General features: G+C 36.4%; 1 protein-coding gene across 9 annotated transcripts in view; it reads left to right on the top strand.

Moving 5' to 3' along the window:
* The window catches only part of MLLT6 (MLLT6, PHD finger containing), a 112,821-nt gene that overhangs the window by 4,915 nt on the left and 87,871 nt on the right, over positions 1 to 20,035 (top strand). For all 9 annotated transcript variants that reach the window (XR_005555491.1, XR_005555492.1, XR_005555493.1 and 6 more), the window contains exon 2: positions 16,184 to 16,263. Coding sequence is in view for 6 of the 9 variants with exons in the window: in XM_039333178.1 (XP_039189112.1) it covers positions 16,184 to 16,263 (80 nt within the window). In the remaining 3 variants the exon portion in view is untranslated. The remainder of the gene's footprint in view (positions 1 to 16,183; positions 16,264 to 20,035) is intronic.

The raw sequence follows: 20,035 nt of genomic DNA, 5'->3' as shown, positions 1-20,035 counted from the left end.
CATCTCCATTCCTTCCTCTTCAATCTCTCTCTCCTTCCTTCCTTCCTTCCTTCCTTCCTTCTTTCCCCCTTCAATCTTCCTTCCTTCTTCCATCTCCATTCCTTCCTCTTCAATCTCTCTCTCCTTCCTTCCTTCCTTCCTTCCTTCCTTCCTTCCATCTCCATCTCTTCCCCTTCAATCTCTCTCTCCTTTCTTCCTTCCTTCCCCCTTCAATCTCCTTCCTTCTCCATCTCCTTCCTTTCCCCTTCAATCTTCCTTCCTTCCTTTCCCCTTCAATCTCCTTCCTTTCCCCTCCAATCTTCCTTCCTTCCTTCCATCTCCATCTCCATCCCTTCCCCTTCAATCTCTCTCTCCTTCCTTCCTTCCTTCGTTCCTTCCTTCCTTCCTTCCTTCCTTCCCCCTTCAATCTCCTTCCTTCTCCATCTCCTTCCTTTCCCCTTCAATCTCCCTTCCTTCCTTTCCCCTTCAATCTCCTTCCTTTCCCGTCCAATCTTCCTTCCTTCCTTCCTTCCTTCCTTCCTTCCTTCCTTCCTTCCTTCCTTCCTTCCTTCTCCATCTCCATCCCTTCCCCTTCAATCTCTTTCTCCTTCCTTCTTTCCTTTTCCCTTCAGTCTCCTTCCTTCTCCATCTCCTTCCTTTCCCCTTCAATCTTCCTTCCTTCCCCTTCCCTCCCTCCCAACGTTTTTGAGCAAGGAAGAGTAAGCTTCTCCAGCAAGCATTGCTATATTGTTTTTGTGATTAATCACTATGCTTTAATTATGTTCAATTCTTAACAATGAAAATACACCCTGCATATCAGATATTTACACTACTATTCATAACAGTAGCAAAATTACAGTTATGAAGTAGCAACAAAAATAATTTTATGGTTGGGGGTCACCACAACATGAGGAACTGTATTAAAGGGTTGTGGCATTAGGAAGGTTGAGAACCACTGTTCTAAACCATGAAAATCTTCTCCAAAGTTGGGGGTCCTCTTATACGCCCAGTCGTCTAATACGCTGGAAAATACGGTACATATTATATATTTCATAGTATAGACTTAACTAAGGTTACAGCTGATTATTTTATCTAGTAGTTTCCATAGTAAAGTTTGAAATTAATCCTTATTTGAAAATCAAGTCTATTTAGTAGCTTGGATGCTAGCTCTTAAATACCCAACACATAAAAATAATTAGATATACAAGCAAATGAGGGAGAACATTTGCAAAAAAGAAAACGTGTCAGGTAGAACAGCATCTATAGGGAAGGTTTAAAAAGTTAGTGGTTGCAACAGCCCTTTTTTAATATGTTCATCAATAAAAATGCACCTACAAAAATAATTGGATATCAGTCACACTGCCAGAATCACTAACTTGATCTTTTGACAACACCTACTCCCATGCTGCTGGTTAGCTGACTGTTTACCTGGGTTAGGGAGAGCTGATGCACTTAGATGTAAAGTTAAGTTATAAATACATTCACAGTGATTAACAGTTTGTAAAAAAAAAAAAAATGTTGACTAGCCTCTTAAATGGGTAGCATTTCAGATTTCCTCTTTGAAATATTGGCAATGTAATTTAAAAGCCCAGGATTTTTATTTGACTTATATCAAAGAGATTTACTAGGATGGGAAAGCACATTTTGTTCCTCCAACACCATATTTATTTATTAAAATTTAACAGGATACAGGGTACATTACTGTGCTGGTTTTGCAGGAAAAGTTTACTTTTATCTTGGATGTACAAAACCCAGTTTGGTCAGATAGAACAACTACCTTAAAATTTACATGTAAATTCATCATAGTTACCTTACCTACACTAGTGTTGATTACACCCTCTGGGAGAAATTAAAATGCACTACTATCGATAAACACCTCCTTTTTCTCATACAAAAATTATATGCCAAGTCCACCTTGAAAGTGAGGTGTAATCCTCAAGGGACTTTAACCGGCTTAGTAAGGGTACAAAAAGGGGTATGGCAGGGTTGCATCCTGTCTCCCTCCCTTTTTAACTTCTACATCAACCCCCTGATCGATCTCTTACAGAATCCTGATCTGCATCCGCCTAATCTAGCCCATCACAAAATCCCGATTCTTCTATATTCCAATGATGCGGTTATTATTTCACAAACTCCTGTAGGACTGAAGAGAGCAATTAGGGCAACACTTGGCTATTGCAGACATAACAAGTTGGTCTTAACTTTGATAAATCAAAAATTTTAGTTTTTGCTGAAAGACCCAGCCAATACTCCTGGAAAATAGAAGAACATAGTCTGGAACAGGTTAGAACATTTAGATACCTTGGGGTGGTTTTCCACTCGCAAGGGACATGGAAGGCACACCTGGATCATACATTGCAAGCAGCCAATAGGTTCTCAAATGCAATTAAACATTACTTTTACACAGGCGGAGGTCAATTAGTACCTGCTGCCTTAAAACTTTTTGAGGCCAAAACATTGGCGCAAATTCTATATGGGGCACACAGAGGAATCCTTGCAAAGAAAAACTTTGCAAACCAAATTCCTGTGAGCTATCCTAGCTGCACCCAAAGGAACCCCAAATGCCCAATTAAGAATTGAGACAGGCATGCCCCAAATCCAGGTAAGAGCCTGGAAGATGATGATCATTCACTGGCTTAAAATGCATTTCTTTCCAGAGGGACTGTCCCTGTTAGTGCTGACTGACAACTTCCCCTCCCCCTGGAAGGAGGCTATAGATCATAAACTGGGCTCTTATGGGCTCTCTTCAATATTCTTAATGTCCCTAGGCTTTGACCAAGCAAAGCAAGTAGTATTCAATAGAATGAAGGACATGGAGTTCCAAGAAGAACTATATAGGTTGCCTTGCCACAGTAGGGGTAGAATCAAACAGGGTGTGTGGGAATCGCAAAGATATCTGAATGATCTGACCTTCCCAAAATAAAGAATAGCTTTCTTCAGAGACAGATTTAACATTCTTCCCTTAGCAATCCTCCAGGGCAGGTATAAGAGAACACCAATGGCAGAACGGGTATGTATATATGGTAAAGGAGAAGTTGAAGATATCTCACATGTCCTTTTGTACTGTGAATTATACCAAGTTTATAGGTCAGCATATATTCTCTCTTTGTTAGAGTGATTGCCAGGAGGGCAGACAATTTTTATGTAGGCTTTCTCCTCCAAGACTCAAACCCTTCTATCATGCATGCAGTAGCAAAATACTGTGTTGCTGCAATGTCCACAAGAAAAAAATTGGTTACAGATTTATAGCCATCAACTTGTGCCAATTTTTTGGAGATATCTCTAATAATTTTTGGAACATTATATTTACTCACATACTTAGCTGCTTTTCACTCACATAAACTAGGGAGTGACCCTAACATTCTGAGAACATGTATTTTCTTAACAGGTATGTTGTTATTTACTATTAATGTCAGTACTATTTTTTTAATATATTGTAAAATGTAACGTCTATTGCTGGTCTATGACCGTAATAAAGTTATTATTATTATTATACACAAATAATTAATAAGCGAATAAAGCTGTGTAAAAAGAGATAACCTTTGAATTGTGGTGGCTAACTGGTGGCTTCATGACTATCTGTTGATTTAGGAGACAGGAAACAGATACTTGCAACCAGATTATATAATTTTTGATGGAACTGAAATCTTTCCCTCCCTCCCTCCCTCCCTCCCTCCCCTCGCTATTACAAAGTTAACCCAACATATTCCTAGATGCTGATTCATTTTGAAATAATTCTGTAATTTAAATTTGAAATATTTCATGATAATGAAGAAGTGTGAGAGCTTTGTGTATCCGCTTAGTCTCTAGGCAAGGTGCTTATTTAAGGGCAGCTTCAATTTTTTGCTGCTCTCTTTATCTTTTTAGATTCTGGCTAATTAAACTGGAATTAGACAAAGGATTGCTCTTTATAAAGTAAGACACATGGCCATCCAATCAGAATTCCTGTCCTGTCCTGTGCTTCGTATATCTCCTGTTGTAATGATGGAACTGCTCCTTTCCTTTCTTATGTACAACATTTAGCATCTCAGGGCACATGAGACAGCTTCTTGAGAGAAATGAGTCCAACTCCATATTCTTCTTTCAAGCTCAATCTCCTTAAAGAAGACTATTAACATCATTAGCTTTTAATTGCTGATAGGAAAAAGTCAAACCAGACTGTGTTTAGAAGTGTAAGAGTTTTATGTGCTGGGTGAATGAATATTTTAATACCAATAGAGAAAAATATTTGTACCTCAAACTTCACTCCTTACCAGGACTGATGATGCTATCTGGTATGTGCAAGAAAACAGCCAAGTTCAGAAAGCACTAAGGACCCCTGAATACTTTAGTATTCTGAAAGCAGTAACCTGGTTGTTGACAGGTGTTACTCACCAGTTAGTACTCTTAGATACCAATAGTTTTCTAGTTGCTGTTCAAACTATTGCTTTTGATACTGGCAGAATCAACTTCTTCTCTCTGTATCAGTTATCCAATATACTCTTCCTTACATACCCTAACCTTACACAGAGAAACGTTTTGGGTCATTGCTATCATGAGTTGAACAATTTTAAATTGTTTTATAAACTGAGTTTGTAAAATAAATAATGACATCAGTTTTACTCAGAAGTACAGGTAGTAGATATAATGGCACATTCATGGGCTGCAGTATCTCTCTGGGAATCGTGCTTCATATCCTGTAGGTTCTCTGATCTACTTACTTTTTAATTTTAAAAAAATGGAAAATTGGTACGCAAAAAACTTAAAAGGCCAACTACATATTTATTTAAAGATTGCCTCTTTAGAAAACCAAAATGATAGGAAGATATAATTCAGTATTTTATTTGAAAATGTAAAAAAAATGCCTCCCAAAAAAGATCAAGATATTTTGGTGCTAGAAAACATCAGGAAAGATTAAAAAGGTACTGAGGAACAGCACCATCAGTTTATCTTCTGGTAATTAGTGACTTGTAACTTGCTATGCTCTGTTTTATAAATAAGCAAATCCTCTTCCCATAAACACCATTTTATCGCAACACTAATAACTTACTCTCAAAACTACACATACATCCACTAATCCAGAAAGTTAGCTAAGACTGAAGAAAATCATCTTGAACAGGTATGCCTTGTCTAGTGGAGTTTTAAAAATGACTGTGAGGCCAAACAGGATTCAAAAGAAGGAAAATTAATGAGGCATTTCCATTGAATAGGTGGATAGATTTTCATCCTCGTTCCTTTACCAAACAATCACAGGTACACGTAAAAGGACACAAATTGTGTTTATTAATTATCTATCTTTTAACCAGTGCCTGATTAATGAAAGGTTGATATATTTCCATTTCAGTGTGCAAAGAAAAAAAATAATTCAGACTTCTACAGAAGATATAATTCATTATAATAAAAAACTGTTCTTAATCATTTTTTTAAAATTTTCTTCTCAAGAAATATACTAGATTCAAAGTCACATGTAAGTAAATACATGATCCTAAAGTTTGATTTAATTATCTGCCAAATTAGACAATGAGGCTTCTAATTAGTTAATTTGTTTATTACTTTTCTACCCTTCTACAGCCTTAAAAATACTTTGGGGTTTCAACCCCCCAACCTTCCCAAAATGGAGAATAATCAGCTGCTTCTCCCAGCATAATCAAATGGGTCAGGCAACTTCTGTTGAGACATTGTGGTCTTATAAGTAATTCGAGGCTGAGCTTTGAAGGGCTTTATATGTTAAAATTAGCATTTAAACTACATTCAGGAGTTAAGGGAGCCAATGCAAGGCCTACAACATAGATACAATATGATCCTACCAACTATTCTTGGTGAGGATCTGATCCATTGCCTTTTCCACCAATTTCCCATCATCTTTAATGGAACCCTGTTGAGTGTATGTTGCAGTAGTATCTATGGAGATTCTCAGTCATCCAGGTCATGGTTGTCCCAAAGGGGCTTTTTCAAGAGGCTTTGACCTCCATTCCCCACCATCCAGTCAGAGCTGAAGAAGCTTCTTGGATGAGAAGCAAAACGTCTTCAAAGAAAAAACAAGAAAGTCCAGTTGCCTCTTGAAAGCAGAGATGTTACAGTAGATTAAAACATGATGGGGGTGGTGATGGGGCATGAGCCACTGAATTAAGGTTCTCATATCCCAGGTAAGATCATAACTAGGGTATCTCTAGTACTAGGCAAAGGCCTCCTGGCCATGCCTTTCATTTGCTGATCTAGCAAAAGCCTCAAGTCGGGGTAGTGCAGCTCTGTCTAGAATTACTATTGAGACCATAGGGAGAATCTAGAAGTACAATCTTGCTAGATTTACATTCTAGCCCGTTCTTTCCCATCTAGGCCCTTACAGTCTCCAGGAACCAGGACAAACCTTTGACAGCACCTTCAAGGTAGCGTGAGGCTGCAAATATAAAGCTGGATGTTATGCCCAAAGCACCAGCTGACCTCCCCTAGCGGCTTCACGTAGATATTAAATAACTGGAAAGAACTGACCCATGCAATCCCTCACAAGGGAGCAAACACCCTGCCAATATCTGCTCATCTCCCACATTGACTCCTATTTCTTCTATGCTCTCGTGTAAAAAGCCGATATAATCTAGAAAAAGGATTTCTCCATGAAATTTCACTGAGTGAAATTCTTCTTCTTAGCCTAACTTACTTCATGTGATATTGTGAATAGAAGGTAGAAAGAAGGAAGAAACGTGAATATCCGTATCAACTTTTTTCAAAAAAGAAGAAAGGTTGAGATAAAAATGGGCCAGTCCTATAAATACTCATTCAGAAGTTAAGTTTCACCCTTTTCAATGAAAATATTCACAGATAAATGACAGCCTCAGATACATTACAACTAGCTGATGCTCAGGTTTCTGGAAGTTATAGTCCAAATATATGGAAGGACTTCTTTCTAGAAAACTGATGCATGTGGTTGCAGATTAACTTTTTAGGATCACATCTTTTTGGTATTTGTTCTTAGTAAATTAAAGCTCTTATCCCCCTTTGGAATCCTTATGTTTTTCATGTAGGATGCTGGAATTATTTATATGTTCATATCCTTCTGGGCATATTTATAGTTTTTTTTTACTAGTTTTTCCTTTTATGGTAAAGGAATAGTAAGTGCAAATAGTAACAAAGGGAGGGGTGGAGAAAGGAAGTAAGAAGGGAACATCAAATTTGAAAAAGAGAATATTAGCAACAGATCTTACTGGATGTCAGTTTAAGTGGCACATTTTAAAATAAAGTTCAGCAAAGTTGGGGATCCGGACCTGGGCAATTAAATAGCCAGGATTTTCAAACATGGAAATAAGCATGAGAACTTCAGTCTCCTAATTAGTAGATGAGACTCATCTTTTGGTACAGTACTGTAGTAATGAGTCTGGCAACCATGAGTATTCCCATGAGCCATTTGTTTTCACTATCAAATAGATCTCAAAACTCAGACATAGAATTGATTAATAAGAGTGAATCTGTAAACTCTGAGCTTGCCTTTGAAACAAGGTTGAGAAGATGAGAATCTCAATTTAGAAATAAGGCATCACAGAAAGCGTCACATTATAACGATCAGGATCTCAGTATTTTTCATCCTGTCCTATCAGCATGTTTTTTATTAATTAAATATATCAATCAATATAACAAAATACAAATAAATATTTGTTTTTTGTGTTGATTAGTCTTTTCAATCTAGTGCCCTTCATTATTTTTTTCTGCAATTATACTTATGTTCAGCTTCTCTAGATGCCCAGCCTGGGCGAAATAGAAAATAGAAGATTTAGATCTATATATCTGAGAAGAATACTAATTTGCAGACAACTACCTTAGTACATTGGTATGCCAGCATTTGTGCATAAACTTTTCTGTTTTTTATTTGGATGCAAAATATTGAAGCACATACAAATGAGCGTTAAAAAAGACTACTCAATGCACATGTTCAGCCCATGAAATAGTATTCAGCATAAGAGCTGCACTCAGAATAATATACTCTTGATTTTTCCATACTCTTACATTGTTTCAGTTGTCTAATTTTCTTTTCTTTCTTTTTTCTTTAAAATACTTTTGATTCCCTTGCAAATCACTAGTGGATTGGGGTCTACTGATATCCATAAATACATATGGACTGCTCCAAGATTTGCTATCATCTAATGCAGCGGTTCTCAACCTATGGGTCGCGACCCCATTTGGGGTCGAACGACCATTTTACGGGGGTCGCCAAACAACACGATGTGCCATTTTTCCCCCTCAGGGGCCGCCGCCGCGCATGCGCATGCGCGCTGCGCATGGGCGCTGCGCCCGTGTGACGGGGTTGCCGTCACACAAAGGTTGAGAACCACTGATTAATGGTTATCCAAATTTTTGGACAGTTCTAGATCTTTGCTAATTTAACTTATATGCAGAGCACATCATGAGAAAGGCAGAGCTAGATGAATCAAAAGTTGGAATTAAGATTGCCGGGAGAAATATCAACAACCTAAGATATGCAGATGATACCACTCTAAAGGCAGAAAGTGAAGAGGAACTAAAGAGCCTCTTGATGCGGGTGAAGAAGGAGAGTGCAAAAGTAGGCTTGAAACTCAACATTAAGAAAACCAAAATCATGGCATCCGGCCCTCTCAATTCCTGGCAAATAGATGGGGAAGAAATGGAGGTAGGGACAGATTTTATTTTTCTGGGCTCAAAGATCACCTCAGATGGGGACTGCAGCCAAGAAATTAAAAGACGCTTGCTCCTGGGGAGGAAAGCTATGGCAAATCTAGACAGCATTCTAAAAAGCAGACATCACCCTGCCAACAAAAGTGCGTATAGTCCAGGCCATGGTTTTCCCAGTTGCAATGTATGGCTGTGAAAGTTGGACCATTAGAAAGGCTGAGCGCAAAAGAATTGAGGCATTTGAACTATGGTGCTGGAGAAGACTCCTGCGAGTCCCTTGGACTGCAAGGCGTTCAAACTGGTCAGTCCTAGAGGAGATCAACCCCGACTGCTCTTTAGAAGGCCAGATCCTGAAGTTGAAACTCAAATACTTGGGCCACCTAATGAGAAGGAAGGACTCACTGGAGAAGGGCCTAATGCTGGGAAAGATTGAGGGCAATAGAAGAAGGGGACGACAGAGAATGAGATGGTTGGATGGAGTCACTGAAGCAGTAGGTGTGAATTTAAATGGACTCCAGAAGATGGTAGAGGACAGGAAGACCTGGAGGAATGTTGTCCATGGGGTCGCGATGGGTTGGACACGACTTCGCAATTAACAACAACAACAGATCTTTGCTACCAATTAATGGTTATCCAGATTTTTGCAGCCCAGTTTTGGAAATCTTACATTAAACGACCACCACCACCACCACCACCACCACAACAACAACAACAACAACAATAATAATAATAAAAGTTGGAAGAGACCTTGGAGGTCATCTAGTCCTACCTCCTGCTCAGGCAGGAAACCCTATACAATTTCGGACAAATGGCTGTCCAGTCTCTTCTTAAAAACCTCCAGTGTTGGAGCATTCACTGCTTCTGGAGGCATAGACTTGCCAATGCCATTTTGCATATTGTAGCTATTTGGTAATAGATTATATGATCCTTGTATTTTTCCAGTATATATATATATATTGAAAAGCTATCCCCTTTTTAAAACTAACACAAGGCAAATCTGCAAGGACAAGCTAGGCTACAACACAATACAGCATGGTGCAATGTGTAATAATGATGGATAGAGACCTTGAACAATAATCATTGATATGAAAATAGAAAAGTTATAACTATAGGCTTGGAATATTTTTTTCAGTATGATTTCAGAGAGAATATGAGAGAGTATGATTTTAGAAAATATTATTTGTCACTTAAACACAGCAAGTTAAATGGATTGACCAAGATGACTCATATATCTCCCAGCTGTTTTTCTCTTCACAGCCATGATGGGAGGTTCATCTTTACCTGTAATTACCTGAGCAAAATGGCTCTAAATGGCTCTGAATTTTGATGTTTCATCTCTTTATTCACATACACAAATATACATATACTGCCCACACTCTAACTACCTCTACCATACGCGAGGACTTATGTGTACGTATTCAAACTGTTATACTTCTTTGGGGACATTTTGTCCACAAAGTTGATAAGTGAATCAGCCATCATTAAGCAAAATCAGCTTCCCCCATTAACTTTGCTTGCCAGTAGTCGGCTAGGGAGATTACAAATAGTGATTGCCATGACTCCCAGGATCCTGCAACTTTTGTAAATATGCCTTTTGCCAAGCACCAAAATTTTGTTCATGCAACCATGGGGATGCTGCATTGGTTGTAAGTGCGAGGACACTTTTTTCACAGCCATTGTAACTTTGCACAGTCACTAAACAAATGGTTGTAAGTTGAGGTGTTCCTATATACATTTATTTCTTGGTCCTCTTGAACTTTGATAGAAGTTGCCTTACAGTCAGAGCATTCATAACATTTCTTTATTTAAACATTTCTTTTTTAAACATTTCTTTATTTAACATGGTTTTATTCTATTTCTCATTAATACAGTTTTTGAAGGGATTGAAATACATTTTTGCAATATGAAATACAGACACTAGATAGAAGGAAAAAAGGAAAAACAAAGGTGGAATCCAGACCATATAGACAATACTCATATAGCAAATATGATCCATATATGAGAATGTAACTGAAAAGAGGTTGTCAGAATTCACAAGAAGAGTTTTCTGTGTCATCTTAGCAGTTGACTTCACCTAGGGTCTTCTACATGGTGATAGAGGGGAGAGGAATGTACATTAAAAAAAATGAAGATTGTACCTGTGACCTCATGATCAAAATCTACCTTTGTGCATATAAAAAGGGGCAAGGTTTTGCATGATTACAGCCACCTTCTTGGATTATATATTTATATCATTCCATCTTTAGGACTGTCCATCTTGCATAAGCAACCTTGAGCAGCAAACAATTAAAACATAATATAACGCAAAACAAAAATAAAACTTGAATAAAATAAATAAAGCAGCTGCCTTTGGATGCTCTAATAAAGCATCTGTACTAACAAAGGCAAGATTGTAGGGCAGTGTTTCCCAAACTTGACAATTTTAAGGCATGAGGACTTCAACTCCCAGAATTCCACAGCCAGCAACGCTGGCTGTGGAATTCTGGGAATTGAAGTCCACATGCCTTAAAATTGTCAAGTTTGGGAAACACTGTTGTAGGGTATTGCAGTAAGAGCATTCGATGTTAACGAGCAAAACTATGAATCTGAGTCAGTTGAATTGTTGTGGCTAGAGTATAATGGGCACAGCCAAGTGCTCCACTTTGAAAACTGATCTAAAAAGTTCACTGGTACCAATTTTATTGCCTTAAATTTCTGCCATGTATAACCATTTCTTGCAGTGTTTCAGATCAGTTTGATCTAGTAAGCTCCCACAAAGCACATCTTTTGTGAATGCTTCTGTATTAATTATAACTTTGGGACCATGACTTTGTGGTCATAATCAAGATCCTAATGTCCTCCTTTAACGTGAGAATGATGAGATATTCCCAAAAAATTTTTAAGCAGTGGAACAACCTGCCTCCAGAAGTTGTGAATGTTTTTTTGAAGAGATTGGACAGCCATTTCTCTGAAATGGTATAGGGTTTCCTGCCTGAGCAAGGTTGGACAAGATGACCTCCAAGGTCCCTTCCAACTTTATTATTATTTTTACTCTTTTCAATATTTTTTCAATACAAAGTGGAGATGATTGCACTGTTAAAAGAGTGGGCTGGATTTAGAACCCTGGCAATTGACCAACTTTGCTATCTTTTAGAATTGCTGGCATTTTCAACTGGCCTCTGGACTAGTTTGGCATCTCTTAAATATAAATATGACAGAAATAGAATAGATCCACTGCAGACTTTCGATAAGAAAGCAGCATAGTATTTCTTACACATATAAACTGTTGAAAAGAACTTAGTGAAGCTTCAAATATTGCCTGACCAAATATTAACTTTCTGGTTTGCAAACATGGAATGGGAATAGGAGTGGGGGATTCATGTATTTTTAATTCAGTCAGTATTTCAGAAGAATGCTTTGGAACATTTTTGACAAAAGAAAAGAAACAAAAGTTATTTAAATCACATCAAAAGAGTTGAGGTCCAATATTGTATATATATCTAAAGGAAGTTCAACCTACATTTGAAAAGCTCTTTTATAGCTCAAATGGGCACTGTATGTGAATAATTATATCCCAATTGCCTTCATAGCAACCAAGAACGTTTAGTTGCAAGGGAATTATTTCAGTGTACATCAGAAGTCTCAATGGACAGCTGGGAAGAGAGTATATTCCATTGCTTTTTCTCTTCGGTGATTCTGTTTTGAAATGATGCTTAGAAAGATATCAGTATTCTACATTCTGAGAAAAACTGTGTTGTAAACTCTGCATTAACTTAAAATCAGAGATTTTGTTCTGTAACACAACAAAAGTAAAAGATTTTGTTGTGACTCCAACTTAGTGGAGGGAATTCAGACTAGAATATTCTCAAGATATGACTTTTCAAAGACATCTAACAAGGGAGAATCCATCAACCATTCTAAGCTTACTTTATCAAACTGTTGTACCATCAACTAAAATCCATATTCCTTGCAATGTTAAGTCCATTGAATTTATCTCTTCAGAGGTAGTAGAGAACAAGTTTTGCTGCCCATCAGACATTTGAAGAGTGTTATGATATTCCTGTCTTCAGTTTTCTGGATCTCTTCTTCAAATTAAACAAGACCAGTTACCTTAAAATTTGTTCCTTAGCATACTATCCACTATTGTGATTACCCTTCCTTTAAATTATAAAGGACATAGGTGACTAACCCAGTTCATCTATCTCCTTTATAATTTCTAAGGCCTCAAATTGGACCTAGTAGATAAAATATATGACCAATGCAGAATAATGTGAAGCTGTCATTATGCTGTTCTGAGAACTCATGTTCCATTAAGGCAACCTGAAATTGCATTAACTATGTTTGCACGTACATCACGCTGCTGACTCACTTTTAGCAATAGAGCAAACCAAGCAAATGTACATATTATAGCTTAATCCCAGTACTATTTTTTCTTCAGAGAGGCGGGAAAAAAATAAGTAAATAAGAAAGGTCTTTTATTTGTATCAAGATTTGTTAATTTAATTCAGGCCATATTTTAAGTACATCAAGGCTATTCCTATATACAATAAAATAAATATATGTAGTACAAGGTATGTCAGTTGTCAAAGGCACAGATCACAAAGTAATTTTTGATAGAAGATTATTATTATTTAGAACAAAAAATAACTACATCAGATGTTCTTAAAATAAGCTGCCTGCTACTGATATATAGAATATTAAGTATAATAGATACATAAATTTCCTATTATAGAGTTGCACATCCCATAGAGTGTTCAATTATTTGGACAAGCACAGTTTTAAATAGTAATCAGGAGGAAGATATGGAAGCATTAAAATTATTTTGATTTCCCTTCTCTAATTTGAAAATTGCAGAGTTGATATTTGATATTTTATTGATTGCATGTTTTTCCTTACCATTAGATCCAAATTAAAATAATATGTTAAAAATAATAAGATTCAAATAGATTGACTTAAATTGCACTGATTTGTATGGGCCTTTAATGGTAGCTGCATCTGGATCCAACATAATTAATACACATAACATTTTTAGCTACAGACTTCTCTGATGTACAATATGTGCCTTTTTCTTCAGAAATTGATTGTAGAAATACACTAATTTTTTTCTTCAGAAGGTGATTGTAGAAATACTAAATTTTTTCTGAGTGGTAGAATCCTATAGATTGAGCATCTGCTCTAATAATTTATATCTAGAGATGAAACCTTTCAATTAGTTGGAACAACTCCTATGTGTGTGATAATAGACCAACACATTGTAGTGATAGAGTGATCTCACTGAATGAATGCAGTTGGGATTTCAGCACTTTGAAAGGATTTCTAAAGGGATTTAAATTTATTAAGCCTGTTCAGTGTCTTAACCTTGATTTGGTTAGATCTCTGTATTCTAGAAAATCAGTGGAAAATTAACTCTATGTTCATAGCTTACCACAAATTTTGGCAGAGTGCTTTTTGGGAAAGCTGGCAGTTTAGGAGTTACTCCTGAAAAAAATCATTTTTATTCTCTGTCAGTGTGAAATCATGTCTCTTTAAACAAACATTTTTACTTCTCTTGCTTCATTCTGTTTATTAATTGATATAGTAGTTTGGATCTTTATGTCTTTATCTTCCCTAGGATATTTTAAAGTGATTATTATTTTTATGCCTTTTATATTTTGTAAGTTGCTTTGGTTTCTTTTTTTTTCTTTTTTTCTTTTTGCATGGGAAAAACAGCACCATATTTTCATCAATCAATCAATACATTTTTTTTAGAATAGCACCTTTTGTTCTGTTTCCTCTCTTCTGTTCATGATTTTCCTCACTTTCATCTGTTTCTTTCAACAGGAAGGAATATTAATAACATGTTTAATGAGATCGGGATCTTTTTCCCCTCTCCTTGCTAAAGAGGAATGCAGGACTCTTCTGTTTGCCAAAGCTTTAGTGCTTTTATTCATTTTCTGTTTCCTATAGTTGTTTGCCTGGCTTTCTCTGGGAATCCCTTGCATAATTTCCTTGAGACATATAACCTATGCACTAATGTTAAATTTTTGATAACTATAGAAAGGAAAAGATTACCAGATTTGTTACATTTGCATTTATACGGATTATTAGACTGCTATCTACTCTCTTTTCTATTCCAAACATAGAAAATGCTTGTGTATTTGACCCCCAAAATCATCTCTGCCAGGATTCTGTATATAAGTGTAACCAACTGAATGTTTTTGGGAAGTTCACTGGCAAGACATATAATGAAGATGCTTTATTCTGTTTTCATTTACAGCAACTATTATTTTGCCTATATAACCAGAAGTTGTATGTAGTTATGATTATAATATTAATTTTTATTTAAAAAATTTATATGACTGGCCATGTACCAAAAGGAACTCTAGGCAGCAAACAAGAATAAAAACATAATAATTAAAAACCACTCAAAGTAAAAAAGACAATACTGAATCCCCAATAAATGTCATATCCATAGGTCAAATATACCATGCCTGTCCCATTAACTTTCAGGCTACCCACACCTGTGTGAAAACCAGGTCTTCACTGATTTCCTGCAGGCCAATAGGCCCATTACTAGACTTAATACTTTTCATTCAACAAATCTGGCATCTTGTAAATATTTTGGATTATAGTTTTCAGAACCCATGAGTTTATAGGACAGTGGTGGCGAACCTATGGCATGGGTGCCAGAGGGGCACTCAGAGCCCTCTCTGTGGGCACACACACCGTAGTCGCAGTCCTAGGCCTTCAGCTGGGTTTTATAAAATCTTTTTGCTTTAGGCCTCCGCCACCGTGTGCAAAAAAAAAAGGTTCAATCAATCAGTCAATTTCAATTTCTCACGGGGAAAAAAAAGATCTTGCAAAGTTGGAATTGATTGATTTAACTTTTTAGTCCCACCCAGTCTGCTGTTACCACCGCAACCATGCCCACTCAATGGGCCATATCCACCCGGCACCCGGCAATGCATAAGTGGGTTTTGGGTTGCAGTTTGGGCACTCGGTCTCTAAAAGGTTTGCATCACTGTTATAGGATTTGATGTCCAAAATTTCTAGTAGACTAATCTTTAATATTTAAGCTGCTTTGCTAAATTTTAGTAATAACTTACAGATTTGGGTAGACTTGGTAGTAACTTGCTGATGAATAAAATTTGTTTTTAATGACACAACAGTAAGGATGTTGTAACAAGTTCCGATTCTTGATACTATAGCAACACTTTAAATATAAAGCTACTCAGAAAAAAAGGAGTGATGAGATTTTTTTCAAAGGAGGTTGCAATATGACAGATTTATATCATTAATGATGCTGCAAGCTACATGCAGCCACCAGCATGAATTGTGATCTACCAGATCCTTGATGACCTTTTGTTTTGTGATATTAAGAAAACCACAAAAACAGGAAACTTACTGAGTGAATACTGTACATGGCCAGATGTCTCTATTTAGCTTGGTGGATCACAAATCGTTCAGACTGAAGAACCATGTTTTGACAGTCAAATTGCTAAGAGCTTGAATAATACAGGATTGTATTCCATCTTAGATTTATGGCTGAAATAGGAAACTACCAAGGATACCAAGAAAAATATATAGCAACCCAAATTTCATTCTTTAATTTTCTTGTTTCTTCTCTTAGCATGCTATGGAATTGTTCAAGTTCCCACCGGACCGTGGTTCTGTCGAAAATGTGAATCACAAGAAAGAGCCGCCAGGGTGGTGAGTATACATTGAAACATGTCAGAAGAACAGAATAAAACTTGGTTAGCCTATGCTAGTTATTATATGGTTCAGAATAATAGTTAACCACTTAAATGTGAAAGGTGTAGAAATGGAACATGAAAACAGAAGCCTACAATTCTGCATCTGAAGCATTGGTAGCTTCTGAACATAGAACTTCTGCAACATTTTTATAGCTGATGTTTGTATTATTATATAGTTCACCTGCACTCATGTAAGTCAAATTCTAAATACACTACTTAGAGGGCATAGAAATATCTACCTCCTATCCATGTTCTATACCCCTGAAAAGCCCCTTTATTTTAATTACATCCACATTTCTGTCATATTCACCATCTTACTAATGGAAATGTGCATACCTAATTTGATTTATTTAAAAAGGGAAGCAGTTTCTTTTTCTTAGGAAATAATTTAATTTTTCATATGCCAAAGAATCTTTTCAGTTCTAGACCTGCCAGTTTTTCAGGCCACCTCTGGTCTTGTAGCTATGACAGGCAGGAGTGGAGGAAAGAAATGTTGATTTTTTTTCAGATGAATTTGATTTTTAAAGTCGTAAAGGACATGATTATTCACTTTTACTTATATTATATTGGTACATTGGCAACATTTCCTACAGATGGTTTAAAAAACCCAGCCACTAAGGTAAAGTAAACAAGAATTGGTTTACTCTGTTAAACAAGAGCAAAAGGCCCAGGAAACTCTTGATGATACAGTACTCAAGATACAATTAAATCCATTGCCATCTACTGGCTAAATTAAGAAATTATTCTTCTACAACTTGTTTCTGCTGAAATAGCAACCTCATCTGGTTCCTTTTAGTCTTTTGTTGGCTACTCCAAGTATGCTTGGAGTTGGGGACAAATCTCATACCTAGCCAGAAATCTTCTGATGATATTCCTCTCCTCCCCAGATTTAAAACATGAATGGATTTTGTGTAGAGAATGAAATTGTCATGGTGTGATTGACAAGAATGGTCAAAAGTTGTGCTGGCCTCAAAATGGGGAAGGTGTAATTACATTAGATGCAATCCCTTCATTGACCACAACACCAAACAATGATCTTCTTGGCCACTCAGCGCAGAGAGAATGCAAGACTATGAAAGGAGAGAGGCGTTTCCTGTTCCTGGAGTTATGAAAAATGCGAGTTTTGACAGCTTTTAGACCTAGCCTTGTATAGAAGCAAAAAAGATAGGGCAGTTGCATATATTATACTTATTACACATTTGGAAAAAAGATGTGGAACTTCACAAAACAAAACAAAAAGGGTTTAAGTTTCTATAACATTGGCATATCCTGATTTGTATGTTAAAGGCAAATTTATATAGAATTACTATAATTGAAATACAGAGAAAATTAAATTTTGGGCAGAACGTTGATCACAGGACCTGTATGTGTCTGCTTCTGGCACAGTTGCAGCAGCAACTTCAAAGCTGCTCCTCTCAATCTTCCTGGTTCTGTACTTTTAAATTGGGCATAGATCAGACATTTTAAAGTTGCCATAGGTGAGAAGCACTGGGTCAGATAGTTCTGCCTAAACCAGGATGACCCAGAGAACAGAAGGAAGGAAAGATGGTTCATTGTGAAGTAATCTAGCTGGGACATGACAAAGATTGTTTTGTGGGAGGGCTGCATTTGTTAACTAAAATCTCCTTTGAATCAAACTCGATATCCATAATTTAGTACATGGAGATAATAGTACAGATGTAATGGGACCTTGCCTTCCTACAGAATAATTTCTGAGTTTTCCACTCTATTCTACAGTCTAGTAAACTGATGGTCTCCCATTCAAGTACTAACCAATCCAAATTTTCATGATTTTTCAAGATTATCCAAAATTGATGAGGTCCTGCTATCTAACTGAGGAAGTGGGTTTTGTAATGAAAAAGAGTAAGAGGGTGGAAGTAGTTAAGCCAAGAACTTCAGGATATAAAGAAATATATAGGTAGCCATGCAGCAAGGAGGAGGTGAAGAAAGAACCGATGCTCATCTGCTTTTTTTTGTGTGAGCTCAATAGGAGAGGAGCTTAGATGCTCTGGCTTGTTGTTGTGTTATTATTTTGATTCACTAGATTTCTGCCTGGTAAAATTAAATAATTGAAGAAGCAGTAAATAGAGAAAGGAATGAAGTATCTGGTAATCCTAACTAAGAGAGATAATAGAAGTAAATATGTCATAATTAGAAAGAAATGCAGTGCTCTAGACCAGCATGCAAAATGGATCTAACTCTGAACCTTAGGAACATTTCTTTATTGTTAGCTAGATGAGTGTAATTGTTCCTTACATTTATAAGGATTGAAATGAAATGCTCTAAGTATTATATCTACAATATTTTCCCAGTGGAGTAAGTCTTGCAATGTGGATTCATAAGTTGAATTTGTCCCCAGCTACTCCAGGAGAAACAGCTGAGGGAAAAATCCTGCTATCTGAATTTTTGCTTATTGTAGCTAGTATTTCCCTAATTGATGAGCATGTTCAGAATGGAAGTTTTTTATAAAAATGAGAAGCTGCCTTGGAGTAGACCCATTTCAGGCAATGGAGAGATTACAAGTACAAGAAAGGAGGTTGTTGAGGAGTTCTCCGTGTTTGTATGTTTGGTATAAATTGTTATCTTCCTCCTCAGGAAATAATCTGTATTTATTACCAAGTAAAAAGGAAACATGAGTCAATTTCTCATCAATCTGGTATATTTCAGTTAAGAATAACATGTACGGTATATCAGTATCCTTGCATGATGAATCTGATTTACAGTAATCTTTTAAGAGGTATCATTTCCCCTGTTTGATTGAGGTCAAAGGAAATTCCTCCTAAAAATAAAGAGAAAATAAATATTAAGATTAATTAGAATTAAAACAAACTTTAAAATTTGCCAATTAAAAATGCAACTATCTATACTCAAAGGCAAAAATAGAAACCACAAAAGGCAATATATATTTACAGTCATGAAGAAATAATTCTAAGAGGGAAAAAGATAATGTTTATACTAAATTTTCTACTTGAATGCTCAAATTGCAGTCTCCTAGGTGCAATGAGATACTTCCAAGAGCTCAAATAACAGTAGAAATTAGATAGCAACAAGGGAGACACCACTACTGGTAATGTTCTAAGTGCCAGCTATAAAACCAGTTTTGCTGCTCCAGTAAAGAAATCAAACATCAAACAGCCTTTATTAAATCCACTTACTGAATTGTGGCAATATGCAGAACTAAAGTAAAGTAAGCCAATAATAAAGCATAGTAAAAGGTAGTCAGACATGAAAACATCTGTCATATTTCTTAGGGAACCAAACTATTTAAGTATGAAGAATACATAGAAAGCTATGGCAAAATAATTCATAATATTGGCTCAAGCAATAAGCATTCAGTCTGCTACTTCATGTAAGCTACAACAAAACTTGAAAGGCAAAAATCCTGTACACTTTCTTGTGCAGAAATTGATGCTTCTGATATGGCATCAGCCTTTTTGAAATAACGCAATAGAAATCAATCAGGTTATGTCCTGATCTGAGTGTAGAATTAATTATGTTGAAATACTTTCATTTCCTCTAGAATCATACATATTTTTATGCTCCTCAATGAAAGTTAAAGAAAAAAAAATCATGTTTGTAAATTTTCCATGTATAGTCAGCATTTATATAGTAAAAGCCATTTAGAAGGCAGAAGTTGTCAAAATTGAATGCTGAACTGAAGAGACTTTAAGGCAAGTCTGGATATATGATAAGTCAATAGTTGATTAATATAAATGATAGTATTATAT

This window comes from Crotalus tigris, unplaced genomic scaffold (assembly GCF_016545835.1).
Source record: "Crotalus tigris isolate CLP2741 ecotype Arizona unplaced genomic scaffold, ASM1654583v1 scf7180000024472.5447098, whole genome shotgun sequence".
Lineage (NCBI taxonomy): Eukaryota > Metazoa > Chordata > Lepidosauria > Squamata > Viperidae > Crotalus > Crotalus tigris.
This window is presented reverse-complemented; position numbering and strand designations above follow the sequence as displayed.